Source organism: Gallinula chloropus (genome assembly GCF_964237585.1).
Source record: "Gallinula chloropus genome assembly, chromosome: 6".
Lineage (NCBI taxonomy): Eukaryota > Metazoa > Chordata > Aves > Gruiformes > Rallidae > Gallinula > Gallinula chloropus.
This window is the reverse complement of record NC_140091.1, coordinates 22,354,616-22,379,698: the sequence shown is the minus strand read 5'-3', so window position 1 is coordinate 22,379,698 and position 25,083 is coordinate 22,354,616. Positions and strand designations below refer to the sequence as shown.

Sequence of the window (25,083 nt, the reverse complement as noted above, 5' to 3'; positions counted from 1 at the left end):
TAACTACAAGTTGAGGAACTCTGTGTTTTCAGGTTCACATCCTGGATCTGAAGAGGCAACTTGAGACTGAGACAAACCGTCACATGAACACAAAGGAACTTTTAAAGAATGCCCAGAAAGAAACTGTGATGTTGAAACAGCAGCTTAACAATACAGAGGCTCAGCTAGCATCCCAGTCGCTACAGAGGGCTCCAGGGAAAGGTAAGATTCAATTTCTCTCATGTTACGTGTTGCTCTGTGCAGTGATAAAATTGATAGTTCTTAACACTTTAGAATCGGAGGACAGCACACTAAATAATAAACCTCCTCATTATCACAATTGCATTCAAACAAAGGATAACCAGGATGAATTCTTAAAGCAAAATTAACATCTAAGCAGTCTTTGATGACAAAGAGGAAGAATAAAACATAATTTTCTAAAGATTACCTTTTGTTTTGAAGAGATTAAGTCTATCAAGTTGCTTATTTATAAGTAGTCTATTTTACTGTAAGCCACTGTTGGCTTCGGGCTGCCAGTTTTATTTAGGGAATTTTTGTGAGATTGATTGTTTCTTCCATTTTATTATCCTAAAAATATATCAATTTTCAGCATGGTGTTTGAGTTAAACTTCATCAGTTAATGAATGTGTTCTAATATTGTAGGTCAGCCTAGTACAAATGAAGATGTGGATGATCTTGTAAGTCGACTACGACAAGCTGACGAACAAGTTAATGAGCTGAGAGAAAGACTCAAGACTAGTTCTAGTAATGTGGAACAGTACAGGGCCATGGTTCTTAGTCTAGAGGAATCCCTTAACAAGGAAAAACAAGTAAGTAGTTGCCATTGTATACTAGAATGAAAACAAACTATGAAAAACAATGATAATCTGGTACTACAATACAATCTGTAGTATTATGTCAGGAATTAAAACAAAAGCCTGAAGCTATTTTAGAAGACATTAGAATATAATGTAAGAACATAATTTTGAGAGATTTTATTTAAAAGTTTTAATAATTGAAAGACTAAACTTTTTTGCAACATACTTTTAAAATGTTGAATCGTAAATTGGACTCAAATAGATTTTAAAATCAGTTTGAGATTTTTAAAAAACCTTTTAAAAATTGCTTTTTAAAAACTCTTCATTCTAGCCCTGTGATCAATGATTAAAAATATTAATTTGCCCTCAGTCAAAATCACTTGCCATCAAGTTCACACCTTCTGTGTCAGTACGGACTTCAGCGATGTGAGCGAACGCGCTGTGGTTCTCTTACTATAAAACCTCCATTGTAAGCATACTTACACTCTGTATTCTCTGACTGTAAAGACTTAACTGTGGCTTGATATGCTTCAGCAGTATTGCAGACTTTACTGTACAATAAAAAAGATACTCTGTCTGCTGCATTCTTGTGGACTTGTTAGGTGGACTTCATGAGGCATCACAGCTTTGAAGGGAAATAAGAAATCAGTGCAATTTGTCATTTTCCACATGTTCTAAATGAGGTGCTGAGAATACTTAATTCTGCTCTCCAGTCAATGAAATACTGGTCACATCAGAATAGCGTGTTTAAAGGGGGAAAAACTGATCTCTTGTGATGGATTTTAATGAAGGTGACAGAGGAAGTTCGTGCAACAGTTGAAACTCGTCTGAAGGAATCTTCAGAGTATCAATCGCAGCTGGAAAAGAAGCTGATGGAGTCAGAGAAGGAAAAGCAAGAACTGCAAGAGGAGAAGCGGAAGGCTGTGGAGAGTATGGAACAACAGGTATGCTTCTCAGTGCCCCCTCCTGTGAACTCCCTTACAGAGAGTCTGCAGAAATAATTCTCTTGACTTCAGTTTGTTTTCACAGTATAGTAGTGTCCAAATCTACATCTTTTAGGATGTGTGAAGAGCTAACTACATCTGGGAGGTTTCCAAACATCAGTTCATTAACCTTAGCACTTTGTTATGGTGATTGTGTATTTACAGTCACCACTATCTTCCTGAAATTTGAGCACCATTTGCAGACAAACAAGAGTAAAAGCCTTTGAGAGAGGTTTCAGAAAACCTTTTTTGGAATGTGAGCCAAAACCAAATTTGCAGCATGCATGTAGTTTAAAACCAGAGTGGTGTATGCCCTTATTTGTGTGGTTTATATTTGGACTCTTACTGGGATTCAGAGAAACCAGATGACTGCAACTAGACTTGCTGCAGGCCTGGCTCTGGAGGAACAGTAATACATACTTACCAGGAAAGCCCTCGTTATGTAATAAGTAAGAACCTTGAAAGCATTTCTCTTCAGATTAAAATTACTATTTTAAAACACTGAATAAAATTCCCACCTGCGGTTCTACATTTTTCATGACTGTCTGCATTCAGTCTTGCTGTGTTAATACTCTGTAATTTGCCATTTAGTCTTGGGTTTGGTCTTGTTTTGATGGTTTTTTTCCTTGTTGTTCCCCCCTCCCCATCACTCTAGCTATCCGAACTAAAGAAGAGTCTGTCAGCCGTGCAGTCAGAGGTTCAGGAAGCCCTTCAGAGAGCCAGCACAGCTCTAAACAATGAGCAACAAGCCAGACGTGACTGCCAGGAGCAAGTATGTTTGTAGTGTTTGACTATTTCAGCCTGAGGTAGTAAATTTAATGTTAGTTTTACATTGGTTTTGAGCTCAAGATGCTTTTTGAAAGTAGTACTGCTAATCAGAGACTTGGGGAGACAAGGAAGGCGCTCTAAGAGTACTTCCTCCATTTTTCTGCACAGCTGCTTATGTAGGGCTTCATTCTTTTACCTGATCAAGCATTGTAGTAGCTTCAACTGCAGTAGGGTAAATATCTTTATAACTCAGAACATAATTGTAATCTTTAAAACTGTGGGACAAAAGGACATTTAGCAGTGTCTGAGAAGATTGGCTAGTCACCAGCTGTTATTTAAAGGGAATTTCTGCAGGTGACAATTCCAGCAATGCTGATTCATGTAAAGGATGTAGAATAACTTGTGGCTGTCCACACCATAATATAGAAGACAGCCATTTACAGTTTTTTGGGCTGCTACTGTGACCACAGCCTGCCCTTCACTTTCTAACCTCATGCAGCACATACCTTTGCCCTTTCACATGTAGAAGAAACCAGTGGATGTTCTTAGACCATTACCTGCTGTTACCCATGCAGCATCTGCAGCAAGAGGTTTGATGGTAGAGTAACTAGAGAGCGCATCCTCCTTCTAGCTAATCAAGATTATTTCAGCTGATTGCACATACAAAAGATACTACATCAAAGATAACAATCTATTATTTCTTTTTGCAGGCAAAGATGGCTTCTGAAGCTCAAAATAAATATGAAAGGGAATTAATGCTCCATGCTGCCGATGTCGAAGCGTTACAGGCAATTAAAGAACAGGTTGCCAAGAATACAGGGATAAGGCAGCAGCTAGAGGAGACAGCTCGGAAAGCTGAGTCTGAATTGTTAGAGTGCAAAGCCTCCTGGGAAGAGAGAGAGAGAATGATCAAGGTATGATTGCTTTTCTGGCTTCAGTGGGGTTTTTTTAGTTACCAGTCTTCACAGAATTCAGTCTGTGAACAATTTTGTTGTAGGATGAAGCCTCAAAACTTGCATCCCGCTGTGAAGACTTGGAAAAACAAAATCGATTATTACATGACCAGCTGGAAAGTCTGAGTGATAAGATGGTGAACTCTATGAAAGAAGCCATGCCAACTGCAGTGAACGTCTCTCTCAATGAGGAAGGCAAATCACAGGAACAAATCTTAGAAATTCTTAGGTAAATTTACTTCTAGGTTCCAAATTGAGTTGTCAAATGAAATAGTTCTTTATTAACCTTCCATTTTAAGGATAATACATGAAATCTAAGGGGGGTTTTGCTAGGTAGGAGGTGGTTGTTCTACATCAGTAACTAATAAAGGAGATTTCTTTCTGTTCCCAAGAAAAGCCCCAAGCATCAGTTACAACAGGAAGCTAAGTCAGATTTTAGCAAATGTGTTTGGAAGAAAGTTTCATAGAGGTGATTTTATTATTATTCCCCCCCCCCTGTTTTTTAAGGGGATTATGTGGATCTTAAAGGATTTTCTTTCTGATATTTCTGAACTGACCTCTGCTCAGTAGACCTTCAGATAGAATGCTTCAACTTAAAATCTTACTTCTTCATTGCCATGTGTTGTTCCTTTTCCTACTGCAGATTTATACGTCGCGAAAAGGAGATTGCAGAAACTAGATTTGAGGTGGCCCAGGTGGAGAGTTTGCGTTACCGTCAGAGAGTGGAGCACCTGGAAAGGGAGCTCCAGGAACTGCAGGACAGTCTGAATGCTGAGAGAGAGAAGGTGCAGGTATGGTTGAGTATTACTGCTTACTGCTGTTTGCTATGTTCTACTCTTTGTCCGCTTCCAGTACCCAAAAATCAAGTTTTGGAAGAATCAGGAGCTTTTAGTCTGAGGTTGCTGTGTAACCAAATGGGAAGGTACTGTCCTGAGTCTCCTGAAGCTGCAGGGCAATTTCTGAAAGACAAAAATAGAGGGGAAAAAAAATGTCTCTTACTAAGTATTTTCGCCCCCCATCTCCCATTTCCTAACTGATAGTTACTTGTTTTGAATGTACACATGACATACGGAATGCCATGATACCTTTCCAAGGTGGCGTTACACCAGCTCCAGGTAAATCTCTATGCACATGGGAACAAATGACTGACCTTTCAAATCTGTCCGAAAGGTAACGGCGAAAACCATGGCACAGCATGAAGAATTAATGAAAAAAACAGAGACCATGCACGTACTGATAGAAACCAACAAGATGCTAAGAGAAGAGAAGGAGAGGCTGGAGCAAGAGCTACAACAAATTCAAGCCAAGGTTAGTACTGAGGTTCATGTAAACTTTTCCAGTGTTCAAGCTGACGAGTTAGTCACTAGAGACACCATGTCTAATTACACTAAATATATGATTTAGATTGTGATTATTCTTTCACGTCATACACAAAGGAGGAAACTTCATTTAGAATGGTAGAAGACGTTGGTTTACCTAGAGCAGTGGAAAGGTTAATATTCAGCTTCATTTAAATGAAACTGAACATTAGAGGTGTACCGGTAAAAGAGTGTTAGCAGATAAATGGACAATGGCACAGGGTTATATATAAAGTCAATCACAGTGTTGCAGAGATTTTAAGAGGAATTCATACCTCTCTCGATCTTTAGACACCAGATATTTTAATGGAATTCAATAGAATGCAGCTTGGTTCCTAACACGTGATTAATAATCTGTTTCCTGTACCCAAGTACAAGGAGTGAGAGTCTTAAAAAATTTTGCAGTCCACCTATATTGGGTTTTTTCTCTGTAGGCTCATCCCCAGCTCTTCCTTCTCTTGCTTCTCACCCCCACTCCCTGTGCCCCCAGGTGGCCCGAGCTGGAAAAGCAGCTCTTTTCTGACTTAATGGGGATGTTGGGTTTGTGCTCTCTGTCCACCTTACCATCATTATTCAGGGCCTAGTGTATGCCATTCCCATCAGTCCTGTAAGATGCAGAGTTTAATCTCCAGCTGTGGGTTTTTTCAGGTACGGAAACTTGAGGCAGACATTCTACCTCTGCAAGAGTCTAATGCTGAATTAAGTGAGAAAAGTGGAATGTTGCAAGCGGAGAAAAAGCTGTTGGAAGAAGATGTTAAACGCTGGAAAGCCCGAACTCAGGTGGGGAATGCATGTTTTCAAAGATACTGGGGGGGTTTAGAGGAGGAAAGTCCTAAAAATTCAATTTAAAAAAAAAAAAAAAACAAGCAGCTAACAGCAAAGAACTGTATTTGAATTATAAAGCATTGCTTATGCAGCTTCAAAAAAAGCAGTTCTAATTTATAAGCATTCCAAATAAAATGCAAAAGCAGTAGCTCTAATTTAAAAGATTTTATTAATATAACTGTATAATCATCTTGGGGAAAACTCATGCTATTTTCTCAACCTTTCAGCATTTATTGAGTCAACAGAAGGACACTGATCTCGAAGAGTATCGCAAGCTGCTTTCAGAGAAGGAGGCAAACACCAAGCGTATCCAGCAAATGAATGAAGAAACAGGCAGGCTGAAAGCAGAAATAGCCAGGTATGGTATTAAGTCGGTTAGTAAGAAGTTCTGTGTGAAGCAAATTATTTTAAATAAAGCTGTATTGGGAAGTGTAATTTTGTAACTGTGGAAACTGTTGGAATTCCTACTGTACGTTGATAACACGTAGGCAAAATGAAGAGAGAATTGGTTTGGAAGCTGTCTTCTAGCTGAACTAACTCCAAATTAATGTATTGTAGAATAATTTGTATCAGAGAATCCTAGAAAACATAAATCACTATAGATGGGGCCTGTGATTTTACATAAAAGCAAAATATTGAAATGGATTAATTATTTCAAACATCTCATTTGCATCTTTCTCCAATTTCGTGTTACTCAGAACAAATGCATCCTTGACCACCAGCCAGAATCTTGTGCAGAGCCTGAAGGATGAAGTAACAAAGATAAGAACAGAGAAGGATACTTTGCAGAAAGAACTAGATGCTAAAGTGGCAGACATACAAGAAAAAGTGAAAACCATAACACAGGTCAAGAAAATAGGGCGCAGGTACAAGACTCAATATGAGGAGCTGAAGGCACAGCATGATAAGGTAGATACTTTTTTGCTTTGTTTGCAGAGAAATTCTATATAACTGTATGGTTTTACCTGGAGTCATGTATAGCCTAGCTAATGATCTTCATGTTCCTTTTGTGTATGAATATTTCCCTGTGAAAAGAAAAGCAGAAAAATGCATTCTTTACTCTGCTGTTAGCTCAAACTGCCAGAAAACACGAGCTGTGTGTCAGCTAATGCTTCACAGCTTTCTCACAGAAGTTCAGGCTTCATTCGAATTCCTGGGGTTTCCCCAGAACCCTTTTTAAACGATCGCTTCGTGCGCAGCAGCGACTTGTGAAAGTAATGACATACTGATCAGATAGTACCCACGAGCCTGACACTGCTTGGCATCTTTCAGATGGTCACTGAAGCATCAACTCAGTCTTTTGTAGAACAACAAGAAGAACAAGTTTCTGTCCAGGAAGTACAAGAGCTGAAAGATGCTCTCAGCCAGGCTGAAGTGAAAACAAAGTCTTTGGAGACTCAAGTGGAAAGTTTACAAAAGGTAAGAACAAAGTGTGCAAGGCAAGAGCAGTGACAGTTTCACAGTACTGTACCATGGTGATAAATCCCTAACTGGAAAGAAAGGATATTTTTCTCTGTGTGTGCATGCATGTGCTGTTTCTTGGAATAAATAAGTAGGAAAGTGAATGCTATTCTCTCAACTGTTGTGGTCAGAGAGGACTGGACACCTCTATTGTTGATGAGAAGCTTTTTACCCTTAATACCATGGCCAGCTAATACTAGGTCATCGGAGCTAGTGAGGCTATGTGTTTGCCAAAGTAGCTGGTTATAGTCAGTATCTGCAGTTACAATCTCTCTCTCTTTAGACTGTAGCAGAAAAGGAGACTGAAGTTAGAAACCTTCAGGAGCAGATAACGCAACTGCAGTCAGAACTTGCTCGTTTTCATCAAGATCTGCAAGAGAAAACTACGCAGGAAGAGCAGCTCAGGCAGCAGATCACTGAGAAGGAAGAAAAGACAAGGAAGACTTTGCTCGCAGCCAAGCAGAAAATTGCACAGCTAGCTGGTATTGTATTTTTTTTCTGTCCTTAAGGTGTTGGCTTTGTTTGGGTTTTTGATTATTCCTATGGAAAAGTATCTAGACAGGACATTAGGGAAAATGCAGCCTTCATATATTATTCAAATACTTCATATTTTACTTAAAAGAGGTTTTTTATGGATTAGATGTTAAAGGAATTGTTCGAAAACTTAAGTGGTAATTCTTTAGGACATGATAAACTTGCCATGCATTGGGGTGAAGAGGTGTTGCTTGGTTGTGGACAGCCGAAGTGATCCTTTTGTTGATTAGAGCAGGCTGACCCCACTGACAACTCGGGTAACTCCCCTCCCACCTTCCCTCAATGTACTGGTGCAGAACAAACTGCCTCCTCTATTTTCAGTTGACCTTGAGAGGAATGATGGTGTAAGAGCTTGCTGAAGACATCTTGTTCCTCTGTGACTACTTTTGAATTTAAATCTTTATTTATACATCTATTTTTATGATTTTAAAATAGGAAAATAGCATGTGAAAATCAGAATTACCTCTAAGAGCTCTGTCAATAGCATAAGAATTCAAAATCCTTCAGTAACTTATTCAGACAGGCAGGTATTCAGCATGCAAACTTAGCAGGCAGCCTTACAGCAGCAAGGCTGAATTCTCTCCTGTTCAATTAGGTACAAAAGAGCAGCTGACAAAGGAGAACGAAGAGTGGAAGCAAAAGAGCACTTCCTTAGAAGAGCAGAAGACTGAATTGGAGGTGCGGATGAGCGCACTCAAATCCCAGTATGAAGGTCGAATCTGCCGCCTGGAAAGAGAGCTTAGAGAGCAGCAGGAGCGACACCATGAGCAGCGAGATGAGCCGCCAGAGTCCACAAACAAGGTACACGATCCTTTTAGCTCGCTGTGGGAGCAGAAGCAAACTGCTTGACCAGACAAGAATAGCTGTCAGCATAGGCACCGTTGTCCAGCTGGGTTTGGGTTTGTGCATATAGTAGTTGATACTCAGGACTGCTTTACACGAAGATGTTTTTTCTCAACACCCTAAACTGCAGAAGGAAATTCTTGTCCTAGGATTCCTGCACCTTAAAAAGAAAAAAAAACCCAAAAAACCAAAATACCAATGAGCCTAGGAAACTGAGCAGTATTCAAGTTCCACTGTCCCCTGGTTTTGAGAATATACAAGTTGGTCTTAGAAAGGACTCAGAACTTAATTTAAAACTTGCTTCCTGACATAGTTGAAATTTCCAGTGCTAACCAGCAGGCGGTTACATCATTCACTGTAAATGGACCAATGCCCTGTTTGCACTCAGTGCTCCAGTTTTGTGTGCTTAGCCCTGCATTCAGCGTTAGGAGCTCTAGCTGCTGTTGATGCAGTAGCTTCAGAAGACACCTGAGAAATCGCTGTACTGTTTTACGTACTTGGCATGATTTGTTTTGGAAGTCTGATTAGGTCTGCCAACAAATCTGTTGGAGAGAAATTATTATTATCAGAGAGATCTGTCCGCTCAAGTAGTTGACCAAACTGCTCTGTTCTATGTGTACAAGGCATGATGCTTCTGTTTCTTATGTCACAGGTCCCAGAACAGCAGAGGCAAATCTCTCTCAAGTCTACTCCAGCTTCAGGTGAAAGAGGAATGTGAGTTGAAGGGTTTGGAGGTTTTTCAGACTTTCTGTGGTTGGTGTTGTCTTTGATTTTGTCTTCATCTAGCTGCTGCTCTTTTTAGTAAACCACTGGCTCTTCACAATTTTTCTTAAGACTGTAGATTTTGATGGATATAGTTTGTTCCTCCTATTTTCATACCTACATTTAATACAGTAAGGTGTTAAATTGTCATATTAACCACCAGGAACATGGTATCTGGGAAACACACAAGAGGTTATTTTTCTTTAAATGCTTTCAGAGTTCAAGATTCCTGACGTTGTGCTACCTTTAACTTTGTCTGGTTTGGCAGGGGAACCTTCCTTGTGCAAGAATCTCAAGCAGGCGAAGCAGTCTAAATAGAGCTCTGACAACAGATAAAATAATCAGATAACCAAGCTCTAAATTACTACTGTATTAGTGAGTTTAGAGAACAAACTCCCTTTTAGTTTTTATGATGGCAACCATTGAGACCAAGGCTTTCTTTCAAATATACCTCTTAAAATATGGGTGATGCTTATTTCAACAGAGAGATGCTGTTGCTCTGTATTGGGTGAATCAGTTGTAATGTAAGATACTCCTTGCTGTGTTAAAGACCCAGCATCACTGTTAGCACAAGATACGCCCCCGCTCCTCATCTGCTTACAGATTTCTAGCTGGTTTTCCTTTGAAGAGACCTGTCAAACTCCTAAGCTGGACAGAATGCTGCTGATGGCATAGTGGGTCTTTCTTTTTAAACTGTAAAGAAATTTTGGAAGACAATCCCATTATGCTCTTGTCAGGCTTGTGTACTTCAAACCTTTAAAAATCACTATTTCTGGCTGTGATAATATATTTTCATGTGGTATTTTTGAAATCTGCTTTCTCTGCTACCCTGAAGAAACCAATATCCTGTTTTTCAGTGCAAGCACTTCCGATCCACCAACAGCAAATATTAAACCAACTCCTGTTGTGTCAACTCCGAGTAAAGTGAGTGCTGCTGCAATAGCTGGGAATAAGTCCACTCCCAGAGCCAGTATCCGTCCAATGGTTACTCCAGCGACAGTCACCAATCCTACCACTACTCCAACAGCCACAGTTATGCCTACAACACAGGTGGAGACTCAGGAAGGTGAGTGTTTTAGTAGAATATAAGGACCTACAGGAATCATAAATGCTACCTTTGCCTTGATGTCTTGGTAATTCTTAGTTTGAAAGTACCCCAGATAGTTTTATTGTCCCCATATCCCTTTGAATATTGGACTTCTCTTTGAATATTGCACTTCTCTGACCACTGCTGTTGCGTCCAAGTCCGGGATTCCCCAGCTGCAAGTGGGTATAAGCAACATTAACTCAGCCTGCAGAACGCTGAGTCAGGTGATTTAGGGCATTCTGCAGTAGGGAATGTTAACTGTACTAGGCAATATGAAGACAGTTGAATGTGCTCCTGTTTGCCTTTCAGCTATGCAGTCAGAAGGACCTGTGGAGCATGTTCCAGTCTTTGGAAGCACCAGTGGATCTGTGCGTTCCACCAGTCCTAATGTTCAGACATCTCTCTCCCAGCCCATCCTGACTGTGCAGCAGCAGACTCAAGCAACTGCTTTTGTGCAGCCCACTCAGCAAAGTCATCCTCAGATTGAGCCCGCTAATCAGGAGCCATCCCCTGCCATTGTGGAAGTTGTACAGAGCTCTCAAATAGAGAGGCCCTCCACTTCTACAGCAGTGTTTGGCACAGGTTGGTTTTATTTCACAGATAGGCCTACCTTTTTGAATACTTCCTTTTCAGTAGCAGCATTTGGACCCCTGTCAAGCCAGGCCTAACTTCACCAAAAGAATTTACTTGCTTCCCCCACGCCCTTAGTTTATTGCACCTTTTAAAAACCACTGAGGTTAGGCTTCTTTCTGGAACCTTCAGAAATGGTACCTCTGAAATGCTGTTCTCTACTTTCAGGAATGCAGTGACAATACAAACAGACGTGTGTGTTTATCTATGCAGAGCAGTGTTGCAGTTGAATACATTAAACCCTGCTGCCTCTGTTTCCATGGTCCTGTTGGAGCAAGGTTAATGGTAGAAGTCATGAGTAAGCTGAGATATAAAATATGGAGAACTCTAAAGCCGCTCAGTGGGATGTACTGTTGCACATCTGTTTGCCCTACTCAGTGTAGATTTGGCATAGAACTTTTAATTCCCAAAAATAAGCTTTTTTGAGTTTCTATATTTATTCTCCAGCTGGTGCTCTGTTAAAATTCTGTGTCTGCTTGTCAGAAGCAAAGATGTTGGAAAACATATTTCATTTGTTCCCTGAAGCTTCCATCTGGGGTCAGTCAGGTGGTGTGTGTAGGTTCAAGGGCTTGTAACAAAAAGGGCTGAGTTGACACAGTGGTATTGGACTGATGGTTGGACTTGATGATCTTAGTGATCTTTTCTGACCTTAAAGATTCTCCAGTTCTTGGCGATGGCACAAGGTGATTCTGATTCCATTTGTTACCTGTCATTCTGTGTGGAAAAAGAGGTCATCTACCTGAGTAAAACACCAAACTCTTTGATTTTCTGTTTTGTCCATTTGTTGTTCTGAAAATAACTGAGAGGCTCTTTGAAGTTTCAGCTACCCCAAGCTCCTCACTGTCTAAGCGTCCACGAGAGGAAGAGGAAGATAACACTGTGGAAAACTCAGACCAAATTTCAGAGGAGACAGTGGATGTACCTCTTCCAAAGAAAATGAGAAGCGTGCAGAGAGTTGGACCCGAGGTTTGTGAGAACATAAATGCTCCCACCTAATCTATCACTTTGCCATACTTCAATGGGAAGAGGGAGAGTGTCACTTCAGAGCAAGTCTGTTAATTTTTAATGTGACATTTTAATCTACCAGGGAGGAAGCAGTTCTGTTTGGGGTATACAAAGGCAGAGGCTGTACCAGTTGCAGTGAATGATTGAAATCTTTCATTCCTGCAAGAAAGGAACAGACTTGAGACAGAACCTCACAGCAGGCAGCTTGTGAATAGTGTTGAGGAAAGATACTCTATTAACCTCTGTACAAGAGAGATGATGCCTAACATAAAAGGGCAAGTTTGTGTAAGAACCTTATTATTTAATTAGCTGAGAGGATGGAGGTGGAATGGGAAATCTTGAGGGTTTTTTTCTGGTCCTGCAAAGGTTTAGAGACACTGAAGAGAGTAGGGCCAGTGGACTGGAATGGGGAAACTTTATTTCTTCAGGGCAGAGAAATTTAAGGTGCTAGATAAAAGCAGAGCTAAGGAGTAGTACTAGAAGGGGAACAAAAGATTATTCATGATCTTTGTGGAAAAATACAACGTTTTTTGAAAAAGTAAACAGTTAATCAAACTTGAGGACTAATGATGCGTGTTAAATGAGAAAAAATACATGTTCTTTCAGGAGGAAGTAACAGCAGAAGAGAGCACTGATGGTGAGGTAGAAGCTCAGACATACAATCAGGACTCACAAGACTCAATTGGAGAAGTAAGCATATTTCAAAAGAAAACAAAAAAAAATCTTCATTTCAGCATGTTCCATATGTTTAGAAATGGAATCTCAAGGCAGAGCTTGCAGATTTCCAGTCAGAGAAACCACTCATAGCTGTCTAAAGCTTAGACTTCCTATGTTCAGGAATATTCGATTTTTAATGCACTCTTGGCTTACCTATATAAGTAAAATTTGGAATGTTAAGGAAGCTTTGCAGTTGTAATTCAGTGTGGTATCCTAGTATCCTTAACACCAGTTTTATATCAGGAAACTGGGACATAGAGGTTAAATGAGTCACAGCTGTGCAATGGAATTGGATTTTTCAGGTCTTCACTCACTCCTTTGGAGCGTTTCTCTTTGCTTTATGGCTTTTCTTTTACAGAAAGATATGATAAATCCTTGAGCAGGCGTGGTGTTAGATGGGCCATGATGTGAAAAACAAAGGGGAGAAGTTGGGTTTGTTCTAGTTCTGTAAAAGGCCCATTGTAGCTGTGTTAGGGAAGCCAAATGCAAGTGAAAACCAGGTATTTAATCTCACTTCACCTCAGAAATCAGCAAAAGCTAAGGTAATTCTCTACCTTGGTGAAACCTTGTGTTCAGTCACAGAATCTATTTTCTTTAAACATTGGTGGTTATGGAGTCTTCAGTCATTTTTTTCTCTCTTAACCTTTGCTTATTTAAAAGGTATGACAAATGGTTATCTCCCCACGAAATCCCAGTTGTATGCTTTATTCTAGTAGGTTGGTTATTGGGAAAAAGTTCTTTACTGATTGCCCAGAGAGGTGGTGGAAGCTCCATCCCTGGAGACATTCAAGGTCAGGTACAATGAAGCTCTGAGCAACCTGCCTTAGTAAAGATGTCCCTGCTCACTGCAGGGGGTTGGACTAGATGGCCTCTAAAGGTCCCTTCCAACGCAGTACATTCTCTGAGTCTGTTTCACACAGACCTTCAGATGTTCTTTTGCAGTTCTAGTTCTCAGCATGGCTGGGCAATGTGCTAGGCAGTGACTTGCAGTGTTAAAGTGACATGTTCAGGAAATAGCAGAACCTAGTTGCTCCACCTAAACCAAAGGTCTTGAGTACTACAAGATGTGTGTGGTAGAGTCCCCAAGTTGTGGGCACTCTGTGATGTGTTTTCTGTCTTTCCCTGAATACTTCTAATTGTGCTTGTGAGATTCAGTTCAGATGTGGGCTGCATGGAGAGGTCGTTGTTTGCTGGCTCTGTGACCAGCTAGTGTGTGAAGTCCTGCAGAGCAAAGAGACAGAGCTCAGAGACCATGCTTAGAAGAGAGATGGTGGTTCCTTGATCCTGGGGGAGACTTAGCTGTCTGTAGCTGATTGCTGACAACTCTCTGCAGCATTCTCTTTTGTCCTCTCCTGTCTTGCTTAGTTATTAAAGAGCAGCCATAACTAGTGTTTTGAGTGTTTCTCTTCTTGATATCCCATGCCCAGTCTTAGGCTCTGAAGGTGACTACAGTGTAGGTGGAGCTAAGAGTGTGTCTCTTAACTGAGTGACCAGGCACTGGTTCTGGCTGTCTGGGAAGTGAGGGCAGAGTGCTGTGCCCCATGTATTGGGGATATTGGGTTGGATATAGCTCCTTGGCTATCTGAAGCAGATGGGTGAACGTTTAGGCAGCAGCTCTGTGGATGTGCCTTCAAATGCACTGCGTAGGAATACTGCATCACTTGTAACAGCACCCATCCCAAATCAGATTTGGAAGTGTGCCAGTGTGGTCGAGCCAGTCCCTGGTCCATGTGGAGAGCTGGGAGTGGAAACAGGAACTGCTAAAAAACATAGTGGATGCTTTTCTGAAGAGCAATCTAAGAATTGTATGTGTTGCACCTAATTGTGTTTCTTCTGGTAACTTACTCTCTCTCTTACAGGCTGTTACCCAGGGAGAGTACACTCCCATGGAGGATAGTGAGGAAACTTCCCAGTCTATCCCAATAGATCTGGGACCTCTTCAGTCAGATCAGCAGAACACTGCTTTATCTCAGGATGGTCAGTCCAAAAGAGATGATGTCATTGTAATTGACAGTGATGATGAAGATGATGATGATGAAGAAAATGAAGGCGAGCAGGAAGTATGTATATAATACAATTACCTTATGGCCTATTTTGCTTATGGTTTGATCTTTGACTAGATGCAATGCTTACCTGGCAGGGCTAATTTTATTTTAATTTTTTACTGTATTTGTGTATTAGTCTGTATTTGTGGAACCTGAGCTTCTAGTTTTTTAAAGGTACTTGCAAATCCACTTTGATTTTTATTTTTGAAGTCACAGAATTCCTCTAAATTATCTATGAGTATTCAACATCTAAGGATGAGGAAAACCTGGGGTAGTCCTGTGCCAGGAACAGCAGGCACGGCTGAGCCCATCAGCTGGTGGAAACATACATAAGAAAGAGCATAATGCTGCATTTTGGTGTTACTGTGAGGAGAGGAGGGGAGAAAGTGTGAGAATCCTGCAAACACCAAGGTTGTAGAAGGATGATGGGGAGGATGTGCTGCAGGCATCAGAGCAGATACTCCTTCTAGGCCATGGAAGAGGCCACAGTGGAGCAGGCATTTCCCCACATCCAGTGGAGAGGACCATGGTGCTGCAGATGAATTCTCTGAAGAAAACTGCAGCTCATGGAGGAGCAGACTTTACTGCCAGGGCCCATGAAGAAGAGCAGTGCAGGAGCAGGTTTAACCTGAAAGGTGAAGGTTTATTCCCTTCAGTGGCAGTGACGTGCAGCAGAAGTAGTTGTGGAAAGACTGTGGAGAGGATCATGCTGTAACAGGGGTAAAAATAGTAAGGAGGAAGGACCAGCAGAAGTAAATAGACCACAGCTCCCACATTCCTTGTCCCTTCTGTTCTGACTGGAGTGAGGGAAGGAAGCTGAGCCTGGGAAAAAGGTGGCAGAAGAAAGGTGTTCTAGTTTTTGCCTCTTTCTCACTATCCAGCTGTTGTGCTTTTACCCCGGCTGAGAGCCGAGATCCGCGCAGCTGCCTGCTCTTTAAAGGAAAAGAGCAGGGGAAGAGGGGAGGGGGGATGAGAGGCAAGGGAAGGGAAAAGGAAGGGGCAAATAACAACCCCAAAACCAAGAAACTAAAAGGCCCGTGGGTTGGGATAAGGATAGTTTACTAAGATAGCAGAAAGATAAAATATAACAATGCTAACAGGACTTTAGAGCAAAAAAATATATGAAGCTGTTGATACACAATGCAGTTTCTCACAGAACCCACAGCTCAGGCCGTGCCACCCAGACCCATCCCAGAACCCCACCGTCCCCCAAAAACTGCGCGTCCTGGAGCCGCCCCTGCTCCTCCCCTCAGCCCCCCTGTTATACTGAGCAGGACGTAATTGGCATGGAATATTCTCTTTGGCCCGTTTGGGTCACCTGTCCTGGCTTCACCCCTCCTTTCTCGTTAATAGAGAAATATGAAGAACTGAAAAAGTCCTTGACTGTCTGACTCAACATCAGGGTGTTATCAGCACTGCTTTCATTTTAACTCTCAAACACAGCATTCCATCCGCTCCAGCAAAAGAAGTTAACTCCATCCTGACTGAAACCAGCACACCAGCTTACATTTGTTTCCAATTAAACATAACTTTCACTGAGTTGAGTGTGTCTTGCCCATGATGGTAATTGATAAGTGATATGCCTGCCTTTATCTTGGCCCTTGAGCTTTTCCATCTTATTTTCTACCCTTTTCCTGTTGAAAAGAGAGTGAGTTTGGCAGCCAATCAAGGTGAACCTACCACAGCAATCGAAAAAGAAGTGCATCTGCTCTGTGGATGGATCCACAGGCATGGTTTGTGTACCACAGAGCGGAGGTTACTGCTTCAGCTTGTGAAATGATGCCACTACCCTTTCCACACTTCCTGAAGGCTTTTTTATGGTCTTATCATAGGACTATGAGGATGAGGAAGAGGAAGATGAGGATGATGATGAAGACACCGGGATGGGAGATGAGGGTGATGACAGTAATGAGGGAACTGGTAGTGCCGATGGTAATGATGGATATGAAGCAGATGATGCTGAGGTGAGATTTGTACCTTTTTTTAAGAATAAATTGGTGGTGTGATGCACCCACACAGATTTGAGTGCTTGAAAGAGAAAACCTGAGTACGAATTCATCCCAGAAAATAAAGGCTGCTAATAGATGACAGCAATTTCTGTTATAATGGGTGTTTTCACAAGACAAATCATGTTTAAATCTTGAAGAGGGATGAATGAAAAGGCAAAGTACCAGAGTCAGCAACAGATGCTGTAGTTGCAAAGCTAGTAAGTCAGCTTTGGAATTGTAAGCTGTGTGCATCATTGTCTAGCCTTACTAAATGATGATAGCTACATTATTAACATTTGTGTATGTACAGATAACTTCTGATGCTTAATTTACTTTGTTTACTTTGTGAATGCTTTATTTACTGCCTGTAAGTTTACTGCTAAGTCTTACTGTGTTCATGTGATTTTTGTAATTTTTTTTTAGGGTGCTGATGGTACAGACCCTGGAACAGAAACTGAGGAAAGCATGGGAGGAGCTGAAAGCAACCAGAGGGCAGCAGACTCTCAGAACAGTGGTATCTTTATTCCCTGTTCCTTCAAAGCCTGTGTCTGTAGGGGTGGAAAATGTAGAAGCTGTTTTGCCTGTGTTAAAATTATGTGCTGAATAATGGCCTGAAATGTAGCTTGTTTTGAAATACTCTTTTCTGGATATATTTTACATTCCTTTGAAAACCTTGTATGCTCCAGTTGCTATGGAAACTGCTGTTGATGGCTCAGTAGATTAATCACCCCTCTCTAAATCGGCACTTGAGTAATCAGTAGCTTGTTTCAGTGCTGGTGTTGACGTAGCTGGCACGAGTCCTCTTTCAAGTGATCTTAAAGACCAGTACTGAGCTGTCCTCACTCTTGGAAGGGTAAAAATGCCTGTGCTAATGAGGGAGCAGAATTTGAAGACTTGCCTTCATGTTTTCAACTCAGGTTGGAGGCCATGGGTTTATTCCTCAATGCTTCTGTATGTTTTAGGAGAAGGGAGCACCAGCGCTGCGGAGTCCACTTTCCCTCATGAAAGTTCCCGGGAGCAGCAGCCATCATCTGCCTCAGAGAGACAAGCCCCTCGGCCCCCACAGTCACCACGCAGACCGCCGCATCCGCTGCCCCCACGACTGACTATTCATGCTCCTCCTCAAGAACTGGGTCCCCCAGTACAGGTATAAACTGTCTCTTGTGGCTTAAAATTTAAAAACAAAGCAAAAGCCCCACAATCTGGCATATGATTTCTTCTACCCTGCCACTGTAAAAAATGGTAGCTGAGCAATCTGATTTAACCTGTCTCATCGTGCAGATTAGGGCTGGATAGGGAACGTTAAAAGCGGTAATCATGGATTTATGGCTTGAAATTCTTATGCCAGGGCTGTTTCACACAGGGACTGCTGGTATTCCACTACAAAACCTGGTCTTGAACAGGTTGTGGCTCAAACTGAATGGCCGGGGGAATTATTAGGCTCTACCCCAGTGCAGACTGGGCAAAGGGATGTTCTCATTCGTTTTCTGAGTTTAACCTTTCAGTCAGCACCTGTCCTGGGGTTACGCTTTGTCATAGACCTATCAGTTTTGTAACTGAAATCATCCCAACATGAATTTTACAAAAATACCCTGACTGACATTATCCTGTACTATTTTACTAAACTTCCTACTGAGGATAGAAATTTTGGAACACAGAAATATTGTGGCCCCAAATTAATAGTAATGTCACTTACCCAGAAGAACCAGAAGGTTCTCTGTCGTGGTTAGACCGGGCAGCAGATGGGATATGTGGAGTAGCTGCTGCCATGGGCTGTTCTTTACAAAGGTACAGTGCTGTGCTGAGCAGTGTTGTACGCTGACATAGAACTGTTCCCCTTACTCATGTATCTGCCATCCTTGGCTCTGATTGAACAACTGTATGTTATCAGAATGCCAGGAAAGCATTCACAATACTTCATTTCTTCTCTACTCTAAAGAGAATTCAGATGACTCGAAGGCAGTCAGTGGGCCGTGGACTTCAGCTAACCCCTGGTATAGGTGGGATGGTGAGTATCTGGAAGTTTGCTACTGAAAACCAGCGTTGAAGGAACATTCGTAACTCTTGGGCTTTATTTTGGTTTTAAAGAAGTCTTAAGTACTGGTGGCCTTCAGGGGTGGGGTGGTTTCTGTAGCCTTGCAGGTAATAGTTCTGTTAATTTCTGTATCGATGGCAAGCGGATACTAGAGAAGTCCCAGGAAGGTAAAAGCTCTTCAAGAGATTGAATTAGTTTTGTCCAAGGCAATCTTGTTTTGTCTTTTAAAGTGGATGCATTCCTTCCATGGGAGGGACCTGAGGGTGTTTGAGAAGGGTTTGGAAGATACAGGAAGAAGACTGGGAGATGCAGAGAATGCCTTGTGGAGGGTGGCTGAGGTTCCTGGTTTCGTGGGCAGTGCAGGTACAAAGGACACAGCTCTGTGGGGAACAGGTGATCTGTTTCACATTGTGAAAAGTCGCATTTCTAGGTGCAGTACAGCAGTGCAGGCTGACAGACATTTCCTGTCTATGTATGAATGGGTCACCCTCAGATTCCTTTGTACTCAACATGGAAATGTGGCACTTTGGTGGTAGGATGATCTCATGGAGTAGATGTCAAAAAATCCTTCAGAAAAGGGGTGCCCTGTGAGTATGTGCATTAAATTTGGGGTTGGTTTGGGCATTTTTGCCACCAGTGAGGTCAGTCTTTATAACTAACTCAGATTTAAATGTCTGAAATTGGGCAAGAATTTTGTTAGAGCTGTCTTTGGGCAATATGGAAGAAGCAAACCAACCTTTAACTAGCTTGATAGAAACTGTAAGTACATTGTAGGCTCTCATATCAGTCTCTTTTTTTCCAGCAGCAACACTTCTTTGATGATGAGGACAGAACAGTTCCAAGCACACCAACTCTTGTAGTTCCGCATCGTACAGATGGCTTTGCAGAGGCCATTCAGTAAGTAGCTGTAAAAGAAGAAGAAAAAGCATCTATTTCTTTCTGTTTTTTCACTGGAGTGAAATAAATTCAATTGAAAGAAGATTGGAGTAACATGCTAAAACATGCCAAGTAGAATGATAGATGTCTGCATCTACAAATAAGTAATCGTCGTTTGAGCAGTTTATTTTGAAATTTATCAGCAAATTAGGAGGCAGATAATCTCCAGTGTATTGTAACGTAATGACTTAAGAAATTATAGGCAGCATTGATTTATTTTGTCTCAAGCATTATTTGTTTTCTTGTTTTAGTCAGAAAAGGGTGTGGGGGGGGTGTCCATCCCAATGATTGGAAAAGCTACAGAATTCCTTACATTATTATTTTGATAGTTCCCCCCAGGTAGCTGGAGTCCCTAGATTCAGATTTGGACCTCCTGAAGATATGCCACAAACTAGCTCGAGTCACTCTGATCTTGGTCAGCTTGCATCACAAGGAGGTAAACCATTTCTGTGCTCTTCTTTTCCATGGTTGTTAGAGTGAAAAACTTCATGCAGTTCTACTTTGGGTACTTGTTGAAGCGTGGAAACCTGGACTCTGAAATGATTGTGAACAGAGAGGACTAAGGGAAAGTGAAAAGGTGTTTCCTTCAAGCTGCTACGTTTCTCCTTGTGGTTTCCAAAGTAGAATGCTCCTCTGGGTGGGAACAAGAGGTTTGTGAACCACAGAGTTGACTGCCTGCTGGGCTCAAGAATCTTCATTGAAGGAGCAATGAAATAGTGAAGGAATGGCTTTTAATTCTAATTTTACTCTTGATTGTAGCTTTCCTGGAATAAAATAACAGGGGAAAACAGGAAATGCAAAGAGATCTTTGGGACATACCCTTGCCTGTGTTGTCTTTGCCGTGGTCCTCCATCAGCCCCTTCCTCCTGGATCCCTCTCAGCATGGAGCAATGTGCTGGTCTTTGAGGCAAGCTCACAGCAAAGTAACGGCATAAGGCAAGGAGGAAAGTGAAAGGAATAGAAATAATTTCATCAAAGTTTTACCTTTCAATAAATTATAATTAGCTCTGGCAGTAAGTCAAAAAAAGCTTAAAATAACAGGTCTCCTTGTTGAAGTAGAAATGACTGGATTTCATCAAGAGAAGACTGTTAACCTGTTTTTTTGCTGGCTAGTTTAGGTGTCACCAAAACGTTGTGTTTCAGGTTTAGGCATGTACGAAACCCCGCTGTTCCTGGCTCATGAGGAGGAATCGGGTGGCCGTAGCGTTCCCACAACACCGTTGCAAGTAGCAGCACCAGGTAAGCAGCATGAAGTGTGCAGGCTGAAGCATTGATTTCCCAGATAATAATTAGATGAGGCTCGTTACAGCGTTTATAGCTACGTCAGGAGTATTCAGTAGCCCTTCCCCTGACCTGCCCAAGATTTCCATAGGTTTTCTGTAGGAAATAAAAACTGACTTAATGTTTGTTAAACTCCACTTTTTGTGCAGTGACAGTGTTTACTGAGAGTGCCTCGGCTGATGCTTCGGAGCACGCGTCTCAGTCTGTCCCGATGGTCACCACATCCACTGGCAGCCTGTCCACCACCACCGAGGCTGGAGCGGCTGACGATGGCGATGAAGTTTTTGCAGAGGCAGAATCTGAAGGGTAAACTGTGACTGGTTTGGTTTGCTAAGACACAGGGGGAAATGGACAGCCTCTTCTCAGGGTCTATGGGGACAGGACAAGGGAAGCCCAGGAAGTTCCACACCAATCTGCAGAAGAATTTCTTCCTGGTGAGGGTGACGGAGCCCTGGGACAGGCTGCCCACCCCCTGGGCAGCCCCATCTGGACGCCTCCCTGTGCGACCCTGCTTTGGCAGGGGGGTTGTACCCGATGAGCTTTGGAGCTCCATTCCAACCCCTACAGTTCTGTGATTCTGTTAGTTTTTAAAATTTGCTTTCATCTGAGTGTGCCCGTGATTCATTTTCAACCTAACCTGGGAGGAAGCACAGCTCAAACAGGACTTGGGAATTTTGTGAGGTAGCACAATCTGTCCTTTTTGTCTAAACTTAAAGATTTTCTTCTGATTTTAACGTGGCTAATACAAAAGTCACCAAAAAAAAATATTTCTGTATTTCTCCAAATGCAGAGGGCTCTGTAGTAGTGAAATACTGATGGGAAAGGCCCCAGTGTGAAGGACTGGGGTTTGCAGGATAAAGGGCAAAGCATTTCTGTTTGTTAACAGGGAAGATCGCTCCTCCTTCTTGCAAAGCAGGCATACCCAGTGAAATCATTGGGGTAAGGCAGTGCAGGTACACAAGACACAGCACAAGGAGCGCAGCCAGTTCTTAAGAATAATAAAAGCTGCAAAGTTCACAATTCACCTAAACTTCTCTCTGCTCATCCTGGGAGGTAGGAGGTTTGCTTGTGAGAGAATGGCACGTTACTGCTCCAAGTTACATGTGCCACACAGTTTTCTTGTTACAGCACCGACTTGGTCTGCAGCAGATAAAGTGTAGGATGAGTCCTCTCCTGTTAAGGTCTCAAACTCGTTTCTTGCAAAACCATCCAATCTGTAGTGACTTAGAGGTGTATCCTTAGAGGAGCTAAATGGGTCACTGGACACAGGGGAGTTCAGAACAGGCCTTTAGCTTGATAGGAGAGCGAGTCAGACTGTTGCTAGCAAAGAACAGGTGTTTCCCACAATTTCTGAGTTTTAGTTACCATCTTCTAAAAGTTTTTATTTAACAATCAATGTAAATAAAACTTACACCAAAAAGTGAGCTGCATTTAAAGTAAATTGAATGCTTTCGGGGTTTTTTACAGCCTTGTAATGCATTTTGGCTTTTGTTGTCTGAAGACAGAGCCCAAATAACAGGGATTTCACCAGTGAGTGATCTTCAGGCATCACCAGTCAGCTGTGGTCCCTCCGCTTCATTCTTCCCCTCCCTAGTTATACACACTGCCATCACATTAGGTTGGAAACATGAGGTGGTTGTTATTAGTGTTGTTGCCATGTTTTGATGGCCTTCTTTGAAGGACAAGTTAATATGTTGGATGTGCATCTGGAGTTGGGCTGCATATCAAGGGAATCACTTTGTTACTTTTCTGGAAGCCAGGTAAATCTCATGACTTAATTGGGGAGGGACATGACAAAACAGGAATCTTTCTGCTCCAAGATGATGCCTTTGTTCCCTGAGCTTTCTGACACTGAATACACTTGTATGTTTTCCCTCCTCGTCTTCCAGAATCACTTCAGAAGCAGGCCTAGAAATCGACAGCCAGCAAGAAGAAGAATCAGTTCAAGCATCTGATGAGTCAGATCTTCCTTCGACTAGTCAAGATCCTCCTTCTAGTTCGTCTGCAGGTAAGCACTGATCCCTGCAATTGGGAGTTTGATACCTTTCCAGTAAGTGTGGGGACTTTTTAATCGGCATCGTGCGCTGCTGATAGCCAAGATACACAAAATAAGATAGAACTCTTTGAGCAAGGTCATGTTTTGATGCCTTTAGTTGTAATAGCAAACAGTTTCTACTTGGACCATGGTAACTGGCGAAGGCCACAGTAAGAATTATGCTTCTAGGACCAAAATTTACTGATCCTTCAGTGACTCTATCCACTATTATTATGTCTGATGTCAGCTTTAAATAGTTTTCATTCAATTAAATTGTAAAAGAACAGTAAGTAAACCACTGTTCAGTTCCCAGTCTACCTCCTAGCATATAAAGGTGAGGAAAGAAGTCCCAGGCTCACTGGTTTTGAGGCTTTTATTTTTATCAGAGATGATGTCAATGAAATAAGGATGCACCTTCATAATGCTAAAGTAAACTCAAGAGCGTAATGTGTATCAAACCATGTAAACAGTAACTGTGAGCAGCTGTACACAGCCTTTCTTCCCTGCACTTCCACTTTGTCACAGACACCAGCAGTAACCAGCCAAAGCCGTTCCGGCGTGTCAGACTGCAGCCCCCGACGCTAAGAACCGGTGTTCGTGGCCGGCAGTTCAACAGGCAGAGGGGTAAGTGTTTGTGGTTGCTCGATTTCGGGCTCTTTGTCTTTAAAACCAGTTTTTAGAACGTTCTTCCTGTGGGAACCATATGTGAAGTACTACTTCATATGCCTGTGTTGGCTTGTAAGGCATTAAATGATAGAGCATCCGAGTGAGTTTTAGGCAGGCAGACTTTCTTCTGATGTGGCACTTGGTTCTTATCAGTGGAGAGAAAGTAAAGTGCTGTAGATCTTAAACTGTGCAAATTTTTAAAAGATTTTAAAAAGAAATCTTAGGGCATAACTTTAGCAGTCTTTGTTTTCAACATTATATACCAGTTTCCCACTTGGTGTGCAGGGATTTCAGTTGTTATTGTGATTTTTAAGAAGAAGAAAGTTTATGACAATACTATAGATTTTGTAAGGCAGCATGGAGCTAAACTGTGACAATTACCTGTTCTTTGCAACTTACTACATTAAGAAAAACCCTTAACTGAATGATGTTCAGCTTGGCATTATTTTTGACACCATAGAAGACTTGGTAGTAGCGCTGACCTCTAGGTATCTAGTGTTTTAAAGGCCAAACAGAAAGCGAGGTGTGGACCTACACAAGTATGAAGCTCTATCCTGTTCTTCCCTAACAAAAGGGAAGGACTAACCAATTTCACATACAGGAAGAGTGCTGTGCTTGTGATCATATTTCAGGCCAAGCTGACAGCTTCCTTTCAAATGCCAGAAGTAGGATGTATCCCTGTCTCTGGGCTCTAGGCATAGAGGGGGGAGCTTGAGTTGTACCAGAAATGAAGTGCTCCACTGCAGTAGCAGTTCCTTATGGAAGGATGGAGCAGCACGTGTACCAATGCTTGATGAAAAGGGCGGAAAGGATTTCCATTAATTAATTGTTTTCTTTCCCAACACAGGTGTGACTCACGCAATGGGAGGCAGAGGCGGCCTGAACAGAGGAAATATTAGTTAAATAGTCTGTGAAGTGATTACAGCTGTGTATACAGAAGTGCCAGTTTGCCTGTGGTTGCTTTAGTGTAATGAAGGCAGAGCTTAAAGCAGCATTTTATACTTAGATTTGTGTGCACACATTTCAATGTCTTTATTAATAAAATTAGACAAAATGTCAATGTTCAAATGGCATCTTATTTTGTACAGTCCTGTGCTGTGCATCACTTGGTAGGACAGTTGTACCAGTCCTTGGTTACAGTCTTGCCTGTGAGAGCGGTAACAGGCCTTGCTATTCTCTTGCCAACATCCAGGCTGTAGTACCGATCTGAAATGAAGACAGGTCAGAGTTAAACTTCAGAAACTATACAGAGTCTTAAATGGGAGCCCTTGGTTTTCATTTCATTTAGGAAAGACTTTTAATTCCACATGTGTATGTGGAATTGGGAGCCTGTATCGATTCATTTTTGTCCTCAGCTTCATTTCTTACATGTCC

General features: G+C 41.8%; 1 protein-coding gene across 1 annotated transcript in view; it reads left to right on the top strand.

Moving 5' to 3' along the window:
- TPR (translocated promoter region, nuclear basket protein) overlaps positions 1-24,688 on the top strand; it is a gene marked incomplete at its 5' end in the record, with an annotated part of 40,258 nt that extends 15,570 nt beyond the window's left edge. The window contains 31 exons of the mRNA XM_084266276.1: positions 33-201; positions 643-809; positions 1,589-1,741; positions 2,436-2,552; positions 3,259-3,462; positions 3,546-3,730; positions 4,145-4,292; positions 4,672-4,809; positions 5,508-5,639; positions 5,912-6,042; positions 6,383-6,593; positions 6,957-7,103; positions 7,429-7,627; positions 8,275-8,480; positions 9,175-9,236; positions 10,142-10,350; positions 10,681-10,953; positions 11,819-11,967; positions 12,613-12,696; positions 14,583-14,783; positions 16,601-16,732; positions 17,180-17,270; positions 17,719-17,903; positions 18,696-18,764; positions 19,594-19,688; positions 20,057-20,163; positions 20,871-20,966; positions 21,158-21,314; positions 22,898-23,016; positions 23,569-23,667; positions 24,557-24,688. Of these exons, the coding sequence (XP_084122402.1) occupies positions 33-201; positions 643-809; positions 1,589-1,741; positions 2,436-2,552; positions 3,259-3,462; positions 3,546-3,730; positions 4,145-4,292; positions 4,672-4,809; positions 5,508-5,639; positions 5,912-6,042; positions 6,383-6,593; positions 6,957-7,103; positions 7,429-7,627; positions 8,275-8,480; positions 9,175-9,236; positions 10,142-10,350; positions 10,681-10,953; positions 11,819-11,967; positions 12,613-12,696; positions 14,583-14,783; positions 16,601-16,732; positions 17,180-17,270; positions 17,719-17,903; positions 18,696-18,764; positions 19,594-19,688; positions 20,057-20,163; positions 20,871-20,966; positions 21,158-21,314; positions 22,898-23,016; positions 23,569-23,667; positions 24,557-24,612 (4,491 nt within the window). The 3' untranslated portion in view covers positions 24,613-24,688. The remainder of the gene's footprint in view (positions 1-32; positions 202-642; positions 810-1,588; positions 1,742-2,435; positions 2,553-3,258; positions 3,463-3,545; positions 3,731-4,144; positions 4,293-4,671; positions 4,810-5,507; positions 5,640-5,911; positions 6,043-6,382; positions 6,594-6,956; positions 7,104-7,428; positions 7,628-8,274; positions 8,481-9,174; positions 9,237-10,141; positions 10,351-10,680; positions 10,954-11,818; positions 11,968-12,612; positions 12,697-14,582; positions 14,784-16,600; positions 16,733-17,179; positions 17,271-17,718; positions 17,904-18,695; positions 18,765-19,593; positions 19,689-20,056; positions 20,164-20,870; positions 20,967-21,157; positions 21,315-22,897; positions 23,017-23,568; positions 23,668-24,556) is intronic.
- Between the last annotated feature and the right edge of the window lie 395 nt (positions 24,689-25,083).